Raw genomic sequence first — 26,555 nt, 5'->3', positions numbered from 1 at the left:
AAGACTTTCAATATCTTTTAAATAATTTACTTATTTTGCCTTTGTTTTGCCATTAATTTAATTATCTGATATGTTACTACTGCTACTCTTAACTGCTCTGATTATTTCTGGGTTGCTGGCAAATATTGTTGAAGTTTAACATTAATTACCTCCTTGTCACATCAGTGCAGAGGAACAATAACAAAGATAGTCTAAATCATTTTCAACCATACTGCATCATGGTTTCATGTATGAAAATTGTTCAATGAAACATAATCTTCATATGATCACATTGTTATGGGCAGATGATAATGCTGTTAACATAATACAAAATGAGCTAAATGAAAATTAAATTTCACAGCAAAACTTTTTGTGGCCATAAATTTTGTAGTCGGTGAGCTGATGAAAAAATGGTGTAATTAATTTTAACATGCTAACAGTAGACAAAAAGCAAGAGGCTGAGAATTTCTGCATATTCAGAACAAAACTTGAAATATGTGATATCAATCACTTCTTGAATTGATTTGACTGCCTAGATTCAAGAACTGTAAACTACCGCTTAAGAAAAAAAAACTAGTACATGAGTGGTAACTACAGAAACACTGAGGATGCAGCAAATTTTTCCCAAAGTAAAAACTTTCGTGCTAATTTTATTATGTTTATTTTAACCTGTGTAAGCACTGTCCGTTAGTACAGTGTATTAATTTTTTTTCAGAAAGGTGATAAGTTTTTGAATTTTAGTCTTGAAACGCTCAACACTCCAGAAGTATCTTTTTCGAAATGTAATCTACAGAATATGACAAATAGAATAACTGGGCCACTGAATTAATATGTCTGGTGTTTCTACTTGTTGGCTTTGTTGGAATTGTATGTAATTGTGGTATATCTTCTTCCTACTAAACTTTTTTTTTAGAAAAATGATAATGTTAACACTTATGCAACAGTAGATATAAAAATAAATGTTATAATAGTAAAAACTGTGCAACAGAAGTTTGTGAGCAATTAAGTTAATCCATTTTAGCACCACTTAAAAAGCTTCATCTTGTAGGTGAAAGTCTAATAAAGATTCAGGGGCAAGGCCTTACCTAGTCCTTATCTGCTTGTGACAGTATTTCATGTGCAAATGTATTACTATAAATGTAAGCGTAACCAAACCAAAACAATTTTTTTTCAAAATTTTATTAAGCCAAACATGCATTTGTTGCTGTACCAGCCAACCAGACTTATCATTCAAGTGTTCTGAAGTTGGCAGTTCTAGTAAAGAAGTGAGTATCATTCAGTCTTGGAAAAATTATGTGCTAGTTCCAGGGCATCTATTAAAAGAATTGCATATAGTCTGAACTAAATCATTTGGCCAGTAAATATTCTTGGAGAAAATGGTCAATTGTGCCAAAATTTAATGGATAGTAAGTCAGTGCTAAAATTAGAATTCTGGATTTCTAGCTAAGAAGCAGCAATATCTTAATAATTACTATTTGTAAAAAGGTGTGCGAATTAAAGGTATCGGACTACAGATATGTGCAAGATACAGTGTAAATAATTACAGGCATTATCTAGCAGTTTTGGAAAACATATACACCACAAATATTTCATGATGCATTGGCTTATTATTGATCAGTAACTTTAGCTCAATTTTTTGTGTGTTTTTACTGCTATAAGCAAAGTGTTGTAAGACTGTATCATTTTCATGAAGCTAGTACATGACTCAAGTACCTGATGGCTGATAAATGAGTAGGATTATGATGTATAATACTAACCACAGTGATTTACCAGTGTTTAGAAAACAAGTGGCTAAATTCATTGAGGAAGTTAGCAATCTATATCATCCTCAGACAGTAGTTTAACTACATTAGTTTGCATTTGCAGCAGTGTCCATACCCTTATGAGGAGCGATAACTATGGCACAGAAAGGCTTGTCATTACTGCATAAATATCTGTTAAATTCAGCTCTCAACAATATTACAATAGATATGTGCATGAAGGGATGCTGAGCTAGTGACATCTTGGAAGTACATTTGTGAGACAACCTTTACCAAACTAATCAGGATCACAAACAACATAAAGATGGCTAATAAAAATTTGTTATCAGTACTGCCAAAATTAAAGGAATCTATGGATAAATATTATGTATGATGACAAAAGCAAAATATATTTCCATACCTAAGACAAAATATGTCAGTGTTGTGATACCAATGCACACAACAGGTAGTTATGGCCAGCAATAACAACTGATAGTAAAACCAATACAAAATTCATGACTTTTAAAAGATGTGTATAGTTCTTTTTCTGTTTTTGACATCTTCCATCATAAGACTGATTTACAGGGAACACACATTTCTGAAATAATAAAACTGTTAGATAGAGAAATTATTTAGTACCAAGACAAGTTAAGGAACAACATGGGTAGGAAAAGACTTTTCCACTTGTGTGACAGAAATGTTGATTATAAATATGTTCAGTGCAATACGTGATACAAGTGAAATATCATGAGAGAAATAAAATGAGAAGTCTTCCTGAAGTGTCAGCTGCTACAGCCATACAATTTTTGTATTAGTAGTGATGATATTGCTTGGAAACAAACATGACCTTTCACCTTTTCTGAGTTAAATGTTGGGTAACAATATGTATGAAATTCACAAGTAGATACCACAGAAGTCAGCAGTTGTAAGTCCTGTATGCAGAAAGAAGCACTGTAGTCAAGAAAAGGAATGCATATCAAATTTTAGGTTAATAACTTGAATACTTTTGGCATTATGTGAACAAATACCAACAGAGTCATGGAGGTTGTTATGAATATCACATTGATGTTCTTAGCATGATTGTATTATAACTGGAATACCTTCTTCTAACAGGCCTTTGCCAATTCTAAAGTTCAAAACACGGTGCTTCTTTTCATCTGATTTTTATTTTTCTCATATACACTAAGCATTTTCAGGGGTGACAACTTCAGTAGGTATTAGAAAAAAAATCTTAATGTGAATTAGGTACTGAAGGCCAAAATTTTGAATTTGTTTCTCAAACTCTTACCAATCCTACACAAATAACAATATATGATGAATTACTAAGACTCTAAAATAATTCTGTTGTTTGAGTTTTCAAGGGCTTTTTACTTAGTTTAATTTTGTCTGGTGAATTACTCTTTGGTAACAAATAACAGTTAATGTAAATAAAAGCATAAAAGAAAGAATGGCTATTCAAGGAATTAATTTCTTCTGATGAGTGGTATTCAGTCACTTATTATGCATTTACTTTTAATAGTGAATTTTATGTGTATATGAACTTATTAAGCAAGATGCAAAAATGTTTAAAGAATCTCTGTTGTTACTTGGAAGGAATGCATTAGATTTTTGAGTGAATATATGTTCACGATTTAGCATGTTTTGAGACATGTTCTTGATCATGGCTCAGAGGCAAATGGAACTGTGAACTTAGAAAATTAATAAAAGGTCTATTCAATGAAAAAAATTGTGTTTTTGATTGGGAAAACATTTTGTATTGTGAAAATAACTCCACTTACATTGACAGGTATGTGGAGTGGCTATGTAGGATATTAAAGATACTGAGTCCGTATCAACATTGCTTCCTTCCACGGTGATTGTGGGTGTTCCTGGAACCAAAAACTCCTATTCAACCAGTCCCAATAGTTAAAATGAGTTGTATTGTTGTGTTGTAAAAACAGGAATATTCTGTTGGTGTGTTATGTTAATGAAAGTTTCAGTCAATAGAAAATTTAATATCTACACCAGTGCTTGTTATTTATACATCAATCAGTCAACATTTTCAACAATTGTGTGTCCAGATAATCTATTCTCATTACTTTCAGTGTTTTTACTTTAACTTCTTCATGCATGTGTTTGAAAGAACATCAAGCACATTTGTACTCTGTATATTGTCTGTATATAGTCTATCTCTCAATTTTATTTTAATATAGTAAGAATATGATTTACTCTACAAACATTATAAACCAATAAAAAATTGTCACCAGGATCTGAAACCCCAGCCTCATAGAGCTTTTTAATTCTGTAGGAGAATTTCACTTAATATTGCATGTCAACTGGTTACAATAAATTATTTTTATCATCTGCATCATGCACTACTTATGTTTGACTGGAATTCTGGGTAGTTGTTATTTACTACCTGTAATGACTCCAGAGGTTTTACTATTGGGCAAAACAACTGCAGGTTAAATAAACTGTTTGGCACAAATAAGTATTCAGGAGACAATGATGCTTCAATGGCAGCTCTCCTAATCAGCTTCTGTCTATAAGAATTGTTAGGTCTCATGCATTAGACTAAAATTCAGCATATAAAATTATAACTATTTTGTTTAGCTGACTGAGGATTATGACTGCATGTAATTAATCCAAACAGAGCAGAAGAAGCATTTGTGCTAAATGCATCCTATCATGCAATTAACTGAGTTGTGAAGATGAAGATGCTTACATATGCCACTCATGACAGAAAGGCTGTATGCAGCAAATATAGTATACTACACACTGTTTCATGTAATGTTTGTATGCATTATAAAAATATGCATAAAATATTAGGGATAATATTTAGAGGATATACAGCAAGCTGCCATTGTGTCACCATGGAAATTCATGGTTACAATAGTGTTTCAACATATTTGTTTTCTATTTCCTATGGCTGTGTAAGTTTAACACTCCGATATGAAAACACTAATTTCATGGTTTTAACCATTCTACTCAAAGAATTTGTTCTAATTTGGTTAAAAAGACTGTTAATATCACCTCAAAATGGTTACAACTAACATTCTATATCAATTCCACACTATTGATGAAAGCTGTTACAAAACTGTCTTGTTGCATGCTCAATAACTAGTTCTTCATAATGTTCAAAATAAACTGAAATAATAATTGTTTTGGTTATGCAAAACTTATTTTTTTGTTTTTTTTGTGCTTTTTTGTGTTTTTTTAACTGCAAACACTGCCAATAAAAGGAGCTGCAAATCTAAAAGATGAAATAATAATAATAATTATTATTACACAACTATTTGGAAAAAGTGAAACACTGAGACCAAGAGATGTGTTCACAATGAAATTTATTCGACTGATATGATTAGCATTACAGACCTGTACATGCACTGTAACTGTGGAAATTCAGTATGGAGAAGCACCAACACGTGATGAAGTTAGAACCGCTAGATGTCATGCATGGAATCAAAGAGCACCTCAATATGCTGTTGGAGAATTCTCTGCATGCAGTTTGTAGATGCATCCAGAAAGCATCAACTATAATTGTGGGAGGACCTGGACTAACAAGTTGCCGGCTGGCCATATCCCAGATATGTTTTGAAAATGTGCAGGCCTGGGAAACAGTGGTAGCTGCCATTCTTCAAAGAAGCCTTGTACATTCCTTGCCACATGTGGTGGGCATTGTCCTGCTGAAGTGTGGAATGTGGAATGGCCTGCAGGAGGGGCAGTGCCTTGGTCTGTAAGACCTCCCTATGTAGTAGTAGTTGTTCAGATTGCCCTGAAGATGTAGGAGGAGAGACTGTATGATACAGGCAAAGGCGACCCAAACCATCACACTTGGCATTTGTCCACTATGATGCTCAGCAATACAGTCTGTTTGATTGAATTCACCTAGGTTGTGTTGAATGCATATGTGGCCATCACTGTAGGACAAGTTGAAGTGGGGCTCATCCAAGAATGCCACATTTAGCCACTCAGCACACAAATATTGGCATTCACGTGCCCATTGCATTCTGTGTTGTTTGTGGGTTCTGATCAATGGAAACCAAAGCAATGGCATGTACGCTACCATCCCAGTCGGTGTCAGACCATCAATGCAGACATGTCCACTCCTGGTGCACTGCTCTAGCATCACACCAACACTGTGGACAAAGCTGTTCTGTCTGTTGTAACCAAATGGGCAAGATGGTGGTCATCTTGTACTGTGGTCAGATTGTGTAGTTCAGTACCCTATCAGTGATGTGTATGGTTCTCTTCTCTCCACTTGTACCACATCTGCCTCACTCTTGAAGCAGCATGCTCTGAACAAACTGCAAAGCCATGGAATGACAGACCCATCTCCCAAAGATGAATCATTCTGCCCCTTTCGAATGCACTCAGCTGCCAACATTCCACCCTGTGACGCTGGTGAGGCATAGTGGCACTTGGTTACGTGCTTCCAGTTATATGATGGCCCTGCACCTAATGACTATTGTGTAACACTTACCTATCTTGTCACGTAAAAGAAGGTGCTGTCAGGCCTAAATGCATGCCACCTCTCTGTCATTTAAATCACTTATTATGGTTCTGCTATTCTATGTTTCCTCTTACAGTGGCGTGTTGCAGACAATTTTTTTAAACTGTTTCACTTTTTACAAACAGTAGTATATTCTTGTAAACTACTAAAAATGAATCAGTAGCACATAGAAAGAGAAAAAGCTTGCATGTGAATATAAATATCAGTTAATTAGTATCATGAAACTGCTCATCAACAGTCCTCTAGGACATAATGTATACTCTACAAATGATGTGAACAATAAAAAAAGAGAGCCATGTAGAGGTATGGATTATTTATAATTTGTACACATGAACTCATAAAAGTATATTTCACTGTTTATCTCTGGGCCATGTCACAAGCTGCAATTAAAACCTAAGTCCTCTTCTACTGTTTGGTGTTTTAATTCAAAAGATAAGACTCTTAATTTATTCCAGAAATTACATGTTATCATATGCAGTGCAGTTCTGACAGAGACCAGTATTCATATTCTGAAAATCTGAGGTACTCCCACATTATGACAGCACATTGGGCTAGGAACTGTGTTGTCCCTGCTAATATGTAGCTCTCCATCCTTACAGATCAATCTGATGAGTTTTAGTGATCATACGTACTTACAACAATAATAATACAATGAATAATAATAAAAATCAACGATCTGAACTGTTACTATGACTTAAACAACAAACATAGCAGAAAAAAAAGCATTGGTAGTGAACAACTTGATCAAGTCACAAGAAAATTATATAAAACTACTGAACAATCAGAATATGAGGTTTACAAGAGAATAAAAATGGCCGTGTATAGGTAAGCAGTAGCAGGTTGAATAATGCTGAGAACCTGATGGAGTATGCAAATATTTTGTAGCCACTCATGCAGTGATCACACAGGTAGGATATAATATGAAGGATATATTATTTGCTGCCAGTTTAAGTACACAGGAGAAAAGGTTTATAAGCAGAAGATGCAGTTGGAAAATAAATATTAGACCAATGTTTCCAAGTTCTTTTCATTTGGAAAATGACATGATTAATAGAGAAAAGATATGAATAGAGAGATTAAATTCATGAGTAAATCAGAGTTATTTTCAGATTACCTATTCCTGGGTTAGTAGGACAGGTAATTTGTATGTGATCTTTAAGTTAGTGATGCAGGAAATAGTGAAAGATATAAGCATATAGGCATGCCTGGGCTTGAAGTATGCATGCCACAGGCTAATAGTGGCAGTTGTATTGTTCAGCACCTATTTTTATTGGATAAATGTGTGCCTATATGCATCTAAAGAAATATTTATCTTAATTTCTGGTCCAAAATCGTCCAAGCCTCAACTTATGGTAACCTTCTGTCCCCACACCCTTTACCCAACTTTTCCACTCCCTCCGTACTGTCATCCCCCCCCCCCCCCCCCCCCAGTTCGTGTCCCCTCACCCTCATTGTGTGCTACCCTCCACTGATGCACCCCTTTCATCTTCCCCCTTCTCTGCTTGTCTCCTTTCCACTTTCTGTTTCCTGCTTTTCCCTCCCTCCCACACAGCCTCCTGAAGCTGCGCCTGGCAAGCTTGTTGTACACCTCAAATTCCTGCAATCTCCGCCAGGCAGTGCTGATTCCTCTTCTCCCACCCATAGTATATTGTGTATTGTGTATTGAACCGGGGACCTAGAAACAACAGAGAGGCTTTGTCCCGCGATCGCCCTCAGTGGTTCACAACCCAGCAACAGACCACAGCAGTCCACCCACCTGCTGCCACCCCACACCGAACCCAGGGTTATTGTGCAGTTCGGCCTCCAGTGGACCCCTTGGAATGTTTCATACTGGATGAGTGTACCCCAAATGTTTACGTGGTAGAGTGATTATGGTGTTTGCATATGTGGAGACAGTGTTTGCACAGCAATCACCTCACCAACATAGTGTAACTGAGGCAGAATAAGGGGAACCAGCCCACATTCACCAAGGCAGATGGAAAACTGCTTAATAACCATCCACAGGCTGGCCGGCATGCTGGACCTCAACAATAATCCACCAGGAGGATTCGTGCCGAGGACTGGCACACTTTCCCACTTGAGAAGCTGTGCATTAGACCACGAAGCTAGCTGGTTGGCCTCCCTCACCCATACTCTGCTATCCCTCCCCCTTCCTTTCCCCATTCTGGATTGTTGCTCCCACTCAATAATGTCCAGTTGCAGTCTGGCTGGAATGGCTGGAGATAGCAGTCGTGTATGTGAGGTATGCTTTTTTTGTGTGAATGTGTGTATGTGTGTTTTCTTTTCTGAAAAAGGCTTTGGTCAAAAGCTTATATGTAACACTCTTTTCATTGTACCTGTCTGCAACTCAACATGTCATCTTCAAGGTAAGCAGCAATCTGTTCCTTTCATAATATTATTTAGTTGTAGATACTTTTAACTGTGTATTCATGTGTACTCTCCTACTTCAAGATCCCGTTCTCATAAGACGGTCTACATGTTCATGTGAACATGTTTTTTGAGTGTAGGTTTATAAATACCTTGTTTGGCATTGCCTTCCAAGTAAATGAACACTCCTAGAGAATGGTACAAACTGTAACAAAGCTTCCATCGCTTTGTGTTCTTCTAGCAATGGTTGTAAAGTATATGCTGTCCAACAATTACTGGCAGACATGCTGATGCTCACCTTTCCTGTCAAGCTTTAAAATGTGACCCATCATGAAAGTAAATAACAGAAGCCTAGTTTTGATATTGTGGAAGAAAATGTACATCTCAGACTTTATCTTCTGTTTCACTGTGAACTTCACTATATAATAAATTCCTTTACATGTTGAAAGTGTGGCCAAATAAGGGTCCAGGTTTTAGTCTTGATCAGGTACTGGCTTGTGATCTGACAGGAAGCTATGTTAGGGCTTAAACACCATGACTGAGTGAAATATTCATTCTGGAAACTGGCTTTGAGAGGTAGCTAAACTTGTATCCACCATATTCCATGGGCTCAAAAATATATGTGGAGTTCCAAAACTATGAGAGATTGACAGATTAAAGCTCACACACGTCTGTCTCAAAATGATTCAAATATTAGTCCAGAAAGAATGACACTAGCAACATCCAGATGATGCAATGGATTTGTATACATCCTCAGAAGGTCGAAAACTAAATTATGCAGGTTGTGCCACTGGCCCAGACACACCTCACGGGAAATTGTGACATGTGTTAGGCATGTAACCCAGTACTGATTCTGAACAAATGCCATTACCATTAATCCTCTGTTATCTACACTACAGGGCAATCATGTGGTAGCTGGGGGAAAAGGGTTTTTGTAAGCCTGAAGTTGATGAGCCAGTTTTTCATTAATTATCCTACGTGGGTAATGACCTGTGTGTGTGAGGCTGGCACAAAGTCGAGGGATTTATGCATGATGAATGATGTTTTCCAACACCTTTTGTAGAGAAACATCAAGGAGCTTTGATAGGAAACAGTGCTCTACATAAGTGCTATATGCAGGTGCAGGAAATGACCAATAAAATGCCTCCATTCTGCTGCTGATTCTGATTGGCTGGAAGGCCTAAACATTAAATAATTTTGTGGAACAATGTGGAGCTAATGAAGTCGGGCGTCAGCAGACATCCCTCTTGGAAGTAGCTGGCATTGTACGTGCTCTGAGATGGAAGTATTGTTCTAAAGTGTGTGTCTAAAGTCAGTAGTTGGTAATTCTGAGCAGCCAACCAAGTTATTAAATGTGTTCCAGTGAGCCAATGTGGAATTCTGCTTAGGCATTGTCTGTTTCTCTAGGCAAATGTAGCCATTTAGCGTGTGTGCAGATGCATGGTTGGCAGTGCCCTTACATCAGATTGTGGAGCCAGTAGCTATTTGGACAGTGATGTTTCTGTGGATGAGACAGACTTGTCAAGTTTTAAGAGCAGCTACTAAATTCAATTGTTATATGCAAATTTAAGTGTGGTGTTTTTGTGTGACTTTTTCTATTGACTTTAAACAGTACTCCCATTTTGTTGTTGTGAAGATTATTGGCAGAAGTTGCTCAGAGCCAGTTGAAGACAGTGTACATATTAAAGTCCCGTGATTTTATCCTGGAATCTTTCCAAAAGTGTTGGGATTACTACAGAGCTTTGATTATTGATATTGGAGTGGTGAGGTGTGTCTCACAGGTCAGAGCAAGGATGGCAACCCTTATTTAGATCAATTTTATTTGGCTAGTAGTGCAGAGAAATAATCTGATTTCACCACAAAACATTTGTGATTAACCCTGGCACCACTAAGCTCTGATCTGTCAGATGGATGTCTAAGGGGGGGGGGGGGGGGGGGCAAAAATTGCCCTCACATTCTTTTCACTTTTTAGCATGTTTTGTTTGTTTCATTTTGTTTTGATTATTTAATAAACTACGAAATTCTTTACTAGGGTGCACACATAGTTATCAGGAACATTATTATAACATATACAAATACAATAAATAAAGTAATGAATATGAGAAATATTATTATCAATAAACTAACTTTTTTATATACATCAGACTTATATTAAGGAATCATAAAAGAACATACAATAGCAAACCACACATAAGAAAACAGAAAATCAAAGTCAGAAATTACAATTGAGTTTTTCCTTCCTACTGGCTTTCAATTTCACATAATCAGTGTAATGCACATACTTGGAACACCTGCAACAACCTGTAAACACTTTTGTCATCTTGTCTTTTTCCTTTTTAGAGTTTTTGCTCTTCAAACAGATGTGACGTCTTCCTCTTGAATAAAATTCAAGAGACTGAACAGTTGCAGTAACACTAGGCAGCATTTTCTCTAAAATATTTTCTACTGCAGGGATGATAGACTTTTGTAAACCCATTATATTCTTTGCTCTCTCTTCCACAGCTGGCCTAATGAGCTGTTAACTTAATTCTAGCAGATGCAGCCTTCTCACATTATGCTTCTTCCTATTCTAGTTTGGGTTGTTTATCATGAAAATTATTCCAGCATTGAGACAGTCAATATCTATCAAGGTGAAAAAGACAGATGATGACCACCTTCTCATCCCTTGCTTTACTGAATGATGTCATCTCATTTGATCAATGCTGTCCATGCCCCCTTTGGTCTCATTGTAGTAGAGATTGAGTTTATCTGTTGTTTCTCTGAGGACACATCCACCTTGTTATCATTGTGTTGTGTGGAAAGAAGTATGAGATCCTTAGTAGGCTTCAGTTTGGAGATGTACGAAACCAAGGTAACTGTATCATTACCTGTTTTCAGTTCCATGAATAAGAACTTAGAGCAAAATAGCTCTTGACCCTATGTCTTCTTTAGCTGTTCTGGTATGTGTTTTCTGTTACTCTTCGATGCTCCCACCAAAGTTAACTTGTCATCATTGTAATGCTCCTCGGCTACGTCTAAGGATGTATAATAACAATCTGTTGTTACATTTTTTCCAGTTCCTGCCAGCGGATTCACTAGGCATCTAACAACTGTCTTTACACTCCGTTCCTCGGCAAGTCATTCATCCTTCCCTGCATTGACTTTCATTTTTAGAACATACTGGGTGTGTGCATCTGATAACATCCTAATCAATATACCATACTCCCCAGGTTTGTCTTTCATAAAGACCTTAAAGGAACATCTTCCTTGAAATAGGGAGAGCATTTCATCAATCATTAGATCTGCACTTGGTATGTAGTATTTCACAAAGATTTTGTCTATTTTGTCGAAAACTTCATGAAGGAGGCAAAACTTATCCTGTTTTCATCTTTCGGTCCTTGTTTCTTTATCATCAAATCTAATCAGGGACATAAGTTCTCCACATTGAATACAACTCATTGTAGCTATGTAGATATTCTTTCGCAGATTGCCGATGAAGGCACATATTTCTTCTATGGTGGTAAGTTTTAAGTTCTTATTACGAGCCTCTTGGTTTGTATAGTCCATGATAATCTTCATTATTGCGGGAGTTATAAACTTTTTGAAAGATTCTGACACACTAGAAGTCAAGCCTTCATGAATCAAACCTTCACAAAAATTCACTATGTTTTGTACTGACCTGCATACTTGGCTTGGAGGCACAGTAATATATTGCCTACCGCTTTTTGCTGTAACAATGATGCTGGAAGCAGCTGCATGCTGTTCATCAGGGGATGAACTTCGTGAACTTGACTCATTTACAATTAGTGTGTCACTATGGTATGTCACAACTGTATCATCTTCTTCTGGATCACTTTCATCACCTTCACTTGCTTCATTTATTATAGCTGACACCTCTCCATCTGTGAGAAACCTCTGATACTGATGGGACATTTTATTAGACTTGCAAGTAATGTACAACTGCTCGAACAACAAAAGAAATTTATTTCAACACAACAATGGCCATCCGCACATCACCAGCACAGATGCCTGCCAGGTTCATAGTGTTGTAACTACAGGAGTTGCAGACCTTACAGATACCACAGCAAAAATAAAAGAGATTAAGAGCCTAGATGTGTCAACACGAACTGTTATGAACTGGTTGCTAGCACCAGGGCTATGGGCACGCCCACCTCTAGTCTGTCTTCCACTCACGCCACACCATCGACGTGCACAGCTTTATTGTGCTGTCGGATGATCACTTGGGAGACGGAATGGCGTGCCGTAGTTCTCAGCGATGGAAGCAGATTTTTCCTGCATGCGAGTGAAGGTCTCGTAGAAGGGCACACTGGCCCCACCCAGTGCCTTAAGCAACAACTCTCATTCACCTTTGGTGTTTCTGGAGGGGAGGCTAACCCGCATTCAGTAGGTGCAGAATGCTGTTAGACCCATTCTTTTGCCGTTGTTGGAACAGGAAGGCAGTGTGTTGTTCCATAGAATAATGCTCGCCCACACACTCAACTTGTTCTCCAACACATGCAGCAACTTCTTCGGGCAGCACAATCTCCGGAATTGTCTACAACTGAGCACATCTGGGATAAGATGGGATGAGGAGTGATTTATGCAACTCATCAACCGACAATTTTTACAGAACTACACGAATAGGTCCAACAGGTGTGACATAAGGTATTCCAAGCAATATTCGCCATTGCAGAATCGACTAGATGCCACCCGTACACACACTAATACGGATATGCAGCAACTTCTTCGGGCAGAACAGTCTCCGGAATTGTCTACAACTGAGCACTTCTGGTATAAGATGGGATGAGGAGTGATTTATGCAACTCATCAACCGACAATTTTTACAGAAATACACAAATAGGTCCAACAGGTGTGGCATAAGGTATTCCAGGCAGTATTCGCCATTGTAGAATCGACTAGATGCCACCCGTACACATACTAATACGGATGTGCAGCAATTTCTTTGGGCAGAACAGTCTCTGGCATTGTCTACAACTGAGCACACCTGGGATAAGATGGGACGAGGAGTGATTTATGCAACTCGTCAACCGACAACTTTTACAGAACTAGACGAATACGTCCAACAGGTGTGGCTTAAGGTATTCCAAGCAATATTCGCCATTGTACAATCGACTAGATGCCACCCATACACATACTAATGCGGATGTGCAGCAACTTCTTCGGGCAGCACGATCTCTGGCATTGTCTACAACTGAGCACGTCTGGGATAAGATGGGACGAGAAGTGATTTATGCAACTCATCAACTGACAACTTTTACAGAACCACACGAATAGGTCCAACAGGTGTGGCATAAGGTATTCCAGGCAGTATTTACCATTGTACAATCGACTATATGCCACCCGTCCACACACTAGTATGGATGGTTCAGCATGGGTCATTACTTGATACCTCAGAACGGCTTGTGCTATTGACCTGTAAATGTAATCAGTTCATGTGCTCAGTATGCATTGCTGCAACAACAAATCTCGAGTTAATTGGAAAGCTCTAAGTGGGTGTACTAATTTTTTTTTTCTGGCTGTATATTAATAAAAGGAGTGCGCAGCGTACGTCAACTACGCATTGTAATCGCCCCAACTAGAAACTGGTCGTAACAGTGTGACTGAACACTGGTGGCGTGATTGTGTGAGTTAGCAGAGAGCGGGGAAAGGGCGTGCGTACTGACCGTCGGTGGTTGAGTCGGACAGGTTGCCGCCGCCCGAGGTGGCGCCGCCCGACTCGCGGTCGGAGCTGCCGCGCACGCCCGAGTCGGCGCTGCAGCTGCCGCGGTCCCCCGGCAGCAGGCCCAGCCCCGCGGTGGGCGTGGCCAGGCCACCGTTGGCGCGCGACGCCGACAGCGACATGGAGGCCAGGCTCTCCTGGTCGGACAGGCAGCCGCCGCCGCCGCCGCTGCCCCCGCTGCCGCCCCCGCTGCCAGGCCCGCCGCCGCCGCCCGCCAGCACCACGGCGCCGCCGCCCTGCACGGCCGCCAGCTGCCGACGAGCCTGCGGGACCACACCATCGTGTTCCGTAGATCCAATCACTGAAGTGAGTGCCTGCTCTGGATATATTTAAAAAGTACGCTGTTGGTCATTACAACTGCAACACCAGAAGCGGTAGCAAGCAACGAAATTTTACTTATTGCGCATTTGCAGTACAGTAGAAAGAACTGAGCCGTGTGTCGGCTCTTCAACATATATCGCGCTGTTAAGATTGTTCTGAGTCCAGAATGAGATGTTCACTCTGCAACGGGGTGTGCGCTGAAAGGCAAAGGTCCCGAGTTCGAGTCTCAGTCCGGCACACGGTTTTAATCTGCCAGGAAGTTTCAGATCAGCGCACACTCCGCTGCAGAGTGAAAATCTCATTCTGGAAACATCCCCCAGGTCGTGGCTAAGCCATGTCTCCGCAATATCCTTTCGTTCAGGAGCGCTAGTTCTGCAAGTTGAAGAGGCTTGCACAGGATAGAGTAGCATGGAGAGCTGCATCAAACCAGTCTCAGGACTGAAGACCACAACAACAACAACAATAGTTGGCAGGAGAGCTTCTGTAAAGTTTGGAAGGTAGGAGGCTAGGTACTGGCAGAAGTAAAGCTGTGAGGACGGGGCGTGAGTCGTGCTTGGGAAGCTCAATTGGTAGAGCACTTGCCCGCGAAAGGCAAAGGTCCCGAGTTTGAGTCTCGGTCCGGCACACAGTTATAATCTGCCAGGAAGTTTCATGTTCTGAGTCCTTCCATTGCATCGTTAATTGATTCTTTCATATTTATCGTTTTGCTGCGTACGATTCTGTTGAGATTCGCCTCTGCCCCGTGTCTGGTCTTATCGATCTTCGAGTCGTTGCTTCCTGTTAGCCTTGTGTAAGGGAATAAGATCTTTGGGCGGGATGGCCGATTGGTTGCGGTGACGAGTTGGTCGGTTCTTGGAGACCGCGGCGTGGTGTGGCGGTGGAGAGTTGGTTGTTGTTCCGAGAAGCCGCGTGGTCTACACTGGCGGTGCGAGACATGTGGGACGAGTTGAGGGGGACAAGGCTGCAAGCTCTTACTGTGAACACCCGGGGGCCACGGGTGTGGTTCCGAGTCACTACTTGGTGGGAGCGCCAACGGATGTCGCTAAATTTTCCGTCTGGAGGCGGGAATGATGGACTAGTAACTCGCCTAACCTGAGGGGTGGTATTTCGCCGCCGTGGGTGCAGAGACGAGGGCTTCGGTGACAGAGAGCGTGGCTGCGTGACTGTGCCCAGTTGGGTACGCTAGCGACGTGGACACGGTCGGGTGTGAGGAACCTTTGCATCGGAGTTCACCTGCTGTTTCTCTGATAAACTGCAAGTTAAGTTCGTTAAAGGTTTAGATGTTGATTGAAAAATTTTCGTTTGTGCAACCAGCGTCCTTTCTGCCTTGTGGCCTCATGCGTTCGAGTTTCCTGTGTATTTATAGACAGTGATATTTTCCGCTTCTTATTAGTACTGCCCAGTAGAAAGTGTATTTTTGGGCAGTGATTATTGTTTTAGATTACATTTTTTCGGCCTTGTGGCCTCCTGCGTTCGGATTTCCTGTCCCAGTCGCCGGTGTAATTATAGACAGTGATCTTTTGACTTCTTATTAGTACTGCCTGGGAGGAAGTGTATTTTTGGGCAGGGATTATGGTTCCTGATTTGATCCTCCCTCCTCCCCTGGCCTTGCGTGAGGTCGATGTGATTGCTGAATGTGAGGCGTTGTGGGTCTGTTAACCCGCTCTTAGTCTGAGCATCCTTCGGGAGATAATTGTGGCCGCCCTTACACCCGGTCGGTTAATTATTTCTATCCCAGGACATTTTGGTGGCAGGACATGGCATTAAAGTTGTTAGTTATTGTAAAATGTTAAATGGTTGTATTTTACTCTGATTGTTTTTGGCCACTGTTTAAAAAGGTTAAGTTTGCCTTTCATTTGTGTGTTTTTTTTTTAATTGCATGGCTTTAAAATTGTTAGTTATTGTAAAAGGTGAATGACTGGATCGTTACTTTGATTGTTTTAATCTACTTGGCATCCTTTGAAAATGCTAGTTCTGCCTCCCTGTTAGTGAGCCCTTGTGATTTAATATCTTGTTGTGCGAAATTGTATGCAAATTGGTGTTTTTGTTTCATTACTTGGAAAGTTTTAATTTTGTTATTAAATGCTTTATCAAAGTCATTTTAAGTAAAATGGCTTGGCTATTAACGGTAAAGTAAAGTTTTTAGTTTCATTACTTGGAAAATTTTGATCTTATCAAATGTTTTATCAAAGCCGGTTTCAAGTAAAATGGCTTGGCCGTTTGTTTTGAAAAGGCACTCATGCCTGCTAGCTTTTTTGGATCTGTTCCTGGTCAAGTGCTAAAGAAATGACTTTTAATGGTTGAAGTAATCACTAAAGAAATTGTACATTGCAACTCGACAGTAACCAACTAATTTTGGACCCGTTTCCCAGCTGGGGGTTTTCCTTGATTAATCGTAACACCCGTCTCAAGAACGTACTATTGTAGGTGATTTGGTGCGAACTTTAGTACACACAGCTTCCATCTCTGGCAGCAACAACGGCTCGTACCCGGCTAGACATCAGCTTGAACTGAGTTCGGATGACTGGTACGAGGTGCGGCAATTAAATAACGGAACTGATACTGTAACAGAATAAGTACGCACGCATCGAAGGTGAACGACCAATAGCTGTGAAGCGTGACGCCTTGTCAGTCGAATTCGGCATCTGTGGTATCCGTAGACAAATCAGTGTGGCCGTGGCCTTCATTTTTGTAAGATCCGTTATTTTGCTTTGCTGGAAAAATGGTAAGTGTAATAATAGAGTAACGAACTGTCGTGAAGTTTCACACGAAACTTGTAAAAACTGCTACTGAAACCTATCTTTTCTATAAAAAAATGGCTCTGAGCACTATGGGACTTAACATCTGAGTCCATCAGTCCCCTAGAACTTAGAACTACTTAAACTTAACTAACATAAGGACATCACACACATCCATGCCCGAGACACGATTCGAACCTGCGGGCGTAGCAGTCGCCCGGTTCCGGACTGAAGCGCTGAGAACCGCTCGGCCACGGTGGCTATCTTTTCTAAGGGAACTGTATGTTGAAGACTGTTTATCACATACGTCAGTTTTTCAGTGGTTCTAGCATTACGTTTTCCAGATGGCCGAGAAGATGCTGAAGATGTCTCACGCCCAGGAAGCTCTTTAACATCATAACCGGATGAAAATATCGAAAAAGCAGGTAATCTGATTCGATCTGATCGTCGGCTGAGTATTCGATCGATTACTGACACTGTAGGAACTGACGAAGAATTTGTAAGGAAAATTTATCGTAAGCAGTTTAACATGAGAAAAGTAAGTGTGTGAAACCGGTCCTGAAAATTCTCACGATCGAACAGAATGAAGCTGGTGAAAATGTTTGTATTGACATTTTGAATACCATTGAAAATAATCCTAATTTCTTGGAAATAGTGATAGCATGCGACAAATCTGGGTTTTTCGCTTACGATAGGGAAATTAAGCGCAAATCCGTGCATTGGAAGGCCCCAACTTTACGGCGAGCGAAAGAAACTCGAATGAACAAATCAAGAGTGAAAGTTGTGCTGGATGTTTTTTATTATATTCAAGGAACTGTGTTTCTTCGCTGGGTTCCTGAAGGTCAAACTAATAGCCAACACTGATACCTTGGGGTTCTTTGCTCAGCTCCGTGAGAAAACAAGAAAAAAGGAAAAAAAAAAGAAAAAAAACCACGCATACTGTGGGAAAACGATTCATGGTCTCTGCATCAAGACAACGGATCGGTTCATATCGCGTTGTCTTTTAACCCCCTGTCGGGGGTTCGAGTCCACCCTTGCGCATGGGTGTGTGTTGTCCTTAGCTTACGTTAGTTTAAGTTAGGTTAAGTATTATGTAACCCCATGGACCGATGACCTCATCAGTTTGGTCACATAGGAACTTAGCACAAAAAAAAAAGCGTTCCGCTACACCGGGTTGCCAGAGTTCCGAAATTGCGGAAACACTTCAACAAGGCGGCCAACACCCCGTACTATAATACACGACAATCAGGAAACGGAAAAATTGGAGCACCCGGCACCCGACCTCACTGGCGGCCGACGCCAAGCATGCCCGATATCTTGCTCATGTAAAAAAAAAAAAAAAAAAAAAAAAAAAAAAAAAAAAAAAAAAAAAAATCTATATACTGAAAACATATGTACGTCATATAAAATCACAGCGCAAGGGCCTATCAATTTGAAGATGTATGTTGTTTATATATTCCAGTGTTGTTTTTTTTTTTGGGGGGGGGGGGGATATATAATCATGATTAAGGGGCTTGCGAAAATATCATTGTATAAGTGCATCGAAAGCACTCCGATTTCTGGCCGTTTGTATTCATGTTAAAGCAGGTTGGTAGGTCTTTTCGGGGTGTGTATTTTATGTTCATGTCTTCGTTTTTTAAGTGCATTCACAGCACAACCAACTCCACTGGAAATAGTCAGTACATATTTTGGTGGGTTTTGGGGGTGTATACTGACGTTAGGGGGATATTCGGTTAATTTCACTGTATTTTCATAAGTGGGAATAAAAAACCTTGTATGTACACTGCAGCGCCAAAGAAATTGGTATAGACATGCATATTCAAATACAGAGATTTGTAAATACACACATCAAAAAAAGTTTTGCATTGCATGTTCTACCTCCATACAACGAGTCCTTCAGAGGTGGTAGTCCATATTGTTGTTCACATCGGTACCTCTAATACCCAGTAACACGTCCTCCTGCATTGATGCACGCCTGTATTCGTCGTGGCATACTATTCACTAGTTCATCAAAGCACTGTTGGTCCAGATTGTCCCACTCCTCAATGGCGATTCGGCGTAGATCCCTCAGAGTGTGTTGGTGGGTCATGTCGTCCATAAACAGCCCTTTTCAATCTATTCCAGTCATGTTCGATAGGGTTCATGTCTGGAGAACATGCTGACCACTCTAGTCGAGCGATGTCGTTGTCCTGAAGGAAGTCATTCACAAGATGTGCACGATGAGGGCATGAATTGTTGTCCATGAACACGAATTCCTCGCCAATATGCTGCTAATATGGTTGCACTATCGGTCGGAGGATGGCATTCACGTATCGTACAGCCGTTACGGCGCCGTCCATGGCCACCAGCGGCTTACATCGGCCCCACATAATGCCACCCCAAAACATCAGGGAACCTCCACCTTGCTGCACTCGTGTGTCTAAGGCATTCACCCTGACCGCGTTGCCTCCAAACACGTTTCCGACGATTGTCTGGTTGAAGGCATATGCGACACTCAACGGTGAAGAGAACGTAATGCCAATCCTGAGATGTCCTTTCAGCATGTTGTTGGTTCTATCTGTACTTCGCTGCATGGTGATGTGGTTGCAAAGATGGACCTCGCCATGGACGTCGGAAGTGAAGCTGCGCATCATGCAGCCTATTGCACACAGTTTGAGTCGTAACACGACGCCCTGTGGCTGCACTCAAAGCATTATTCAACATGCTGGCGTTGCTATCAGATTCCCTCCGAGCCATAATCCGTAGGTAGCGGTCATCCACTGCAGTAATAGTCCTTGGGCGGCCTGAGCGAGGCACATCATCGACAGTTCGTGTCTCTCTGTATCTCTTCCATGTCCGAACAACATCGCTTTGGTTCACTCTGAGACGCCTGGACACTTCCCTTGTTGAGAGCGCTTCCTGTCACAAAGGAACAATGCGGACGCGATCGAACCGCGGCATTGACCGTCTAGGCATTGTTGAACTACAGACAACAAGAGCCGCGTATGTCCTTCCTGGTGGAATGATGGGAACTGATCTGCTGTCGGACCCCCTCCGTCTAATAGGCGCTGCTCATGCATTGTTGTTTACATCTTTGGGCGGGTTTAGTGAGATCTCTGAAGAGTCAAAGGGACTGTGTCTGTGATACAGTATCCAAAGTCAACGTCTATCTCCAGGAGTTCAGGGAACCGGGGCGACGCAAATTTTTTTCGATGTGTTTAGGCAGAATACGGCGCTGATGTCAGCAACGCCCATACAAGACAACAAGTGCCTGACGCCGTTGTTAGATCGGTTACTGCTGCTACAATGGGAGGTTATCAAGATTTAATTGAGTTTGAACGTGGCGTTATAGTCGGTGCACGAGCGATGGGACACAGCATCCGAGGTAGCAATGAAGTGGGAATTTTTTCGTACGACCATTTCACGAGTGTAGCGTGAGTATCAGGAATCCGGTAAAACATCAAATCTCTGACATAGTTGCGACCGGAAAAAGATCCTACAAGAACGGAACCAACGACGACTGAAGAGAATCTTTCAACAAGACAGAAGTGCAATCTTTCCGTAAATTGTTGCAGATTTCGATACTGGGCCATCACCAAGTGTCAGCGTGCGAAGCATTCAAATATACATTATCGATATGGGCTTTCGGAGCCGAAGGCTACTCGCGTAGCCTTTATTACTGCACGTCAACACCAAAATGGGACTGTCGATGACTGAAAACATGTTGCCTGGTCGGATGAGTCTCGTTTCAAATTGTATCGAGCGGATGGACGTGTACGGGAATGGAGACAACCATATGAATCCATGGACCCTGCAAGTCAGCACGGGACTGTTCAAACTGGTGTGGGGCGTGTGCAGTTTTAGTTGTATGGAACTCCTGAGACGTCTAGACACGACTGTGACAGGTGACACGTACTTAAGCGTGCTGTCTGATCACCTGCATCCATTAATGTCCATTGTGTATTCCGACGGATTTGGCAATTCCAGCAGGACAATGCGACACCCCATACGTCCATAATTGCTACAGAGTGGCTCCAGGAAGACTCTTCTGCCTTGCAACGTGCTGTTCAGAAGTGATCTCGACCCTGGACAGCCCTGAGGGATTCATGGTTTTAGTTCCCTCCAGTTTTACTTGAGACATAAGCTGAGTCCCCGCCACGTCGTGTCGGTATTAGGCAGGTGTACCAGTTTCTTCGGCTCTTCAATGTATAAACGTCATAAAATTTTATGTCAATGCTGACAAGTGACTAACCGCAACGCCGAGGTGCGATGACATTGTAATGGCGTCATCATTGTTCATAAATCTCTCATAGGGGAAACCTACCCCCCTTTCTCTGTCAGCTGTCGTATTTTTCTGTTTATGTCAACAGCAAAGAAGACGACAACTGACAAGGAAGCAACTAGTTTTACCAAGCGAGGCCAGAATCACATCCCCAAGTGCTGAAAACTCCACAAAGTCAGGGTGTAAAAAGCCCAATAACTATGCTGCGAGTGCAGCGCCAGAGAGTGGTGGCAGTGGCGGAGGTGGTATTGGTAGAGATGACGACACTCGACCGCAAACTGTGGCCTCCAGTGTCAGCGCTAGTGCTGTTGAGTGTGGAGGGCGATAGCGCCGACACCGGGGAGTCACGGTTTGCCACCACGCACCGGGCGCCCGACAGATGCGGGACTGGAGTGATGGAGGAGTAACAGCCAAGGTACGTTGGACACAGACACGCGCAGAGCAGCAGCCATCAGAAGGCACGGATCCGTCAGCCGGAGTATGGAGGTGCGGGGAGTACGTACCTCTAGCAGCTGGTCCTGCAGCTGCTGGATGTGCTGCTCCTTGGCGTCGAGCTGCGCGGCCAGGGCGAGGCTGCGCTCGGCCTCGTCGCGGGCGTGCCGCAGCAGGCTCCAGCGCTCGCGCTCGCGCTCCTCGCGCTCCGTCGACAGCTGCTGCAGGGACGCCTCGCTCTCCCTCATCCGCTGCACACAAGAGGAGCACAGGGGTAGCCGGGCCGTGCCACGGGCACTGCGTCTACAGCAGCCTTCTCACACCTCCACCCACAGCTCCTCGCCCGAGACAGTTTCCTACACGCTCGTGTCAAAATTACGAATCTTCGTCTGCGGTATTTGCATATGGACCCTTATGTGTCAGCAGCGTGTGAGCATATTCATTACTACACTAAAATCTGTAAAATTGCAGCACCAAAATAACACATATGATTGACATGGCCCCCTATTCGATAATGTACCGGGTGATCAAAAAGCCAGTATAAATGTGAAAACTGAATAAATCACGGAATAATGTCGATAGAGAGGTACAAATTGACACACATCCTTGGAATGACATGGGGTTTTATTATACAAAAGTTCAAAAAATGTCCAACAGATGGCCCTTCATCTGATCAGAATAGCAATAATTAGCATAACAAAGTAAGACAAAGCAAAGATGATGTTCTTTACAGGAAATGCTCAGTATGTCCACCATCATTCCTCAACATGAGCTGTAGTCGAGCAATAATGTTGTGAACAGCACTGTAAAGCATGTCCGGAGTTATGGTGAGGCATTGGCGTCGGATGTTGTCTTCCAGCATCCCTAGAGATGTCGGTCGATCACGATACACTTGCGACTTCAGGTAACCCCAAGGCCAATAATCGCACGGATTGAGGTGTGGGGACGTGGGAGGCCAAGCATGACGAAATTGCGGTTGAGCACACGATCATCATCAAACGACGCGCGCAAGAGGTCTTTCACGCGTCTAGCTATATGGGGTGGAGCGCCATCCTTCATAAACATCGTACGTTCCAGCAGGTGTTTATCGGCCAGGCTGGGGATGATGGAATTCTGTAACATATCGGCGTACCTCTCACCCGTCACGGTAGCAGTTACAAAACCAGAATCACGCATTTCCTCGAAGGAAAAAGGCCCGATAACGGTAGATGTGGTAAATCCAACCCACACCGTGACTCTCTCGTCTTGCAATGGAGTTTCCACGACAGTTCTAGGATTTTCGGTAGCCCAAATTCTGCAGTTGTGAGCGTTGACAGACCCTCGAGGCGTGAAATGAGCCTCGTCGGTCCACAACACGTTACTCAACCAATCGTCATCTTCCGCCATCTTTTGAAACGCCCACACCGCAAATACCCTCCGCTTCACTGAATCTCCAGGTAACAGTTCATGATGCCGATGGATTTTGTACGGATAGCATCGGAGGGTACGCCTAAATACCAACCAAACAGTAGTTGATGTCCGAGGCAGGATTCGAACCTGCGACCGTAGCAGCAGCGCGGTTCAGTACTGAAGCACCTAGAACCGCTTGGCCACAGCGGCGGGCTTACAAAATGTAAGTGTCGCTCTGGTATCCATAACTTTTGGTTAAATAATTATTCTATTTTAATTTCAATAGCCGTGTTTGAATTAAGAACCTACTTTCCTCTTCCATAATGCCGCATCTCAATTTATTATGATGCATTCTAGAACTTTTTTACGCTGCAGCGAAGGACAGTTGGCAACGAACTGTTTGGTGGCCACAGCCGGACCCTACTATTGTTCAATTGGCATTTACTTTATCACATTTTTATTTCAGCATCCCTGAGATATCTGTTACTGATCTTTTCTGCAGTATCTGGGCAAGGTAACGACGCAAACTGCGTAATTTTGAGATCGGTCACTGGCCTCTAAACAATGCTGTCGGTCAACGTTCTCGTTGGTCTGATGGGAATCTGATGCTGGATGGCGGAATGCAATTTCATGACAAACTAAAAAAAAATTCTGTGCACCATTTTACCATTTTCAGACGCTTTGCCACCAGCAAAAGTGATAAATGTAATACTGTTTTATTATTAATTTTTAAATATCAGTAATATTATAATGATAATGTGCCGTAACTGCCTGAGAATGCTGTTGTGGTTCTGAATGAGTTTCACACCTCTTTCTGCGTCACTCACAACAACCATCTCCTCAAGTTTTTACATTACACTTTTGTAAAGAGAGTCATCTCTCCACGTTGAAGAGCGCGGGGAAATTTGGTAATTATAGGAAACCTTGAGTAGAAAGTTGTCGGAACAGCTGTTACAAATGATGAAAGGCAACATTCGTAAAAGAAGAAAGACAGTTTTTGTGTATAATGTACGTTTTCCCTTAGGTTTTTATATGCTCCTCTTCTTCAACTTTTGTAATTTCAAGACAGCTTTAGCTATATTTGCCTTAAACTTTGTTGGAACATTATCATCAAACGGAGTTTTCTCATTTTGAGGTTACTGAAGGGCGATCTGTTTTAATTGTTAGAAACTATTCAACAGCTAAGATTGCATAAAATATTTCTTTATTTAAGACAACCAGTTTCACTAGACTTCGCTGTATCTTCACGTCTTAAACTTTTTACTGTAAAACATGTTCATTTTTGTTGTAAAACGTTCATTTTTCGCTGAACCTCACGCACAAGAAGTCAAGTGGAGAAAAACCTGTACACTATAAAAAAAAACGTGAAGGTTTTTACCCACTTGATGTCTTGTGCGTCAGGTTCAGCGTAAAATGAACATGTTTTACAACAAAAAGTTTAAGAACTGAAGATGACAGCAAAATCTATTGAAGCCGTTGTCTTAAGTAAAGAAATATTTTATGTGATCTTGGCTGTTGAATGGTTTTTAACAATTACCATCAAACAAAAGTAAAAAAAACAAAAGTAAAACCGTTGTTTCTGCAACGACGTACCATAGGTGTCTGCAAATTCTTTTTCAGCAGCTGTACTAATTTCTAGATCAATATCCTGATAACGTATCAGTTGACTCATGAATAGGAAATCATGGTAAGGTGCCCTAATTGCTTGTGTTGACAGAAAACAGGCTAGGACGTACAAGCGCGCAAGAAAAATACATTTTATTGTTAATCAGTTTTGTATCAGACAAGTGAAATTGATTTTGGAACATGTATAACTCTCATGGGTATGTGGCCTTTGCCATCCACCTGGGACGTGAAAAGACATCTCATTCTTTGGAATGCTGCCAAGAAACGTTGTCTGCATCTGCAGCAGTTCTCGATAATCATCTAACGTTTGTTTATGCGTAGAAGGTTGGCTTTCAAGAAATCTGAGAGTAATATACCACACATCATTCTACCGATCATTCACTGCTACCGGCCATGTAAGCGTTCTTGTCGAGTTTCGAGTAAGTTACTCTAAATTTCTTGAAGAATTCCGTGTTGGGGGCAGAAGTTGCCGACATAAGTTAATTGAAATAGGTCCGCAACACCAATTCAAAAATGAGATGACGGCAATGGGGATATAACAGGTCACGATTGAACAACTTTTCTAGATTGTTACAGCTGGCATTTACTCCACCTGTATCGCTCACAGTAGTATCGCAGCAAAGTGCCCGAATTTTGTCAGCTATACCCCACTTCTCTAACGCCTGGTGAATAGCCATGACTTGATCTTCTCTACAAGATTTTGGGATTTCAGGGACTCCCATCATTGTTCCTTGCCTTGAAATGTCACTAACACTCTCAGTCTATATACATTTTCAGCAAATAACTTTCCATCCGACTACAACACTAATTCTTGGTAATCATTTATGTCATACTTGAGCTCAATTTCTGCATGTTTCGCTTCTATAATTTTTTTATGAGACGTTGAAAAGGAGTTCGATTCACAGCCAGACTTGCAGTTTCATGCCCGAATGCTTCCGCAGCAGCTATTAACATTTAAACCGCATTTCTATCACTGATCTCGCATCTGTCAAAATCTTCAGAGAGATGGAGTAAAAAAATGAAGTGAACCTCTAGTTTTTGTTACCGTACTGTTAAGTTTTTAATCTTGGTGATATTTGCTGAATGACAGAGAGATTTTCGCTGTCGACACTACTATCACTTGTTTGACTTCTTGATATGATAGTTATTATATATTAGGAGTAAATATTATTATATATTAGGATTCAAGTCTTAAAATAAGGTTTTTAAAATAAGTAGACTTGTATTTATGCGTTATATGTGAGATCGTTTTGTTTTTCTATATAATGTGTTTTGATTAAGGTTCTTTAATACATTTGAAACAAAACGAGCTTAAATCACTACTTACACCCACAGTCAATTCTACTGCTAAAGTTAAGTCGATCATCTCCGTTTTCTTAAGTACGAAAAGATCATTATCGCAGCAGAGTGCCCTATTTGTCTGTTAAGTTGACGGCAGGGCAAACCCATTTTCTGAAAGCAAACGATTTTTCTGTGTTCAAACTCGCTGGTC

The 26,555-nt window shown here is 41.4% G+C and overlaps 1 protein-coding gene across 5 annotated transcripts in view; it reads right to left on the bottom strand.

Annotated features, from left to right (window-relative positions):
• LOC126354370 (kazrin) overlaps window positions 1-26,555 on the bottom strand; it is a 903,527-nt gene that overhangs the window by 123,645 nt on the left and 753,327 nt on the right. For 3 of the 5 annotated variants that reach the window (XM_050003952.1, XM_050003953.1, XM_050003957.1), the window contains exons 6-8: window positions 22,120-22,299; window positions 14,241-14,559; window positions 3,497-3,586 (exon numbers count right to left, since the gene is read on the bottom strand). In XM_050003952.1, the coding sequence (XP_049859909.1) occupies window positions 3,497-3,586; window positions 14,241-14,559; window positions 22,120-22,299 (589 nt within the window). The remainder of the gene's footprint in view (window positions 1-3,496; window positions 3,587-14,240; window positions 14,560-22,119; window positions 22,300-26,555) is intronic. The other 2 variants (XM_050003955.1, XM_050003956.1) reach the window with 1 other exon arrangement.

This window comes from Schistocerca gregaria, chromosome 3 (genome assembly GCF_023897955.1).
Source record: "Schistocerca gregaria isolate iqSchGreg1 chromosome 3, iqSchGreg1.2, whole genome shotgun sequence".
NCBI classification, from domain to species: domain Eukaryota; kingdom Metazoa; phylum Arthropoda; class Insecta; order Orthoptera; family Acrididae; genus Schistocerca; species Schistocerca gregaria.
This window is presented reverse-complemented; position numbering and strand designations above follow the sequence as displayed.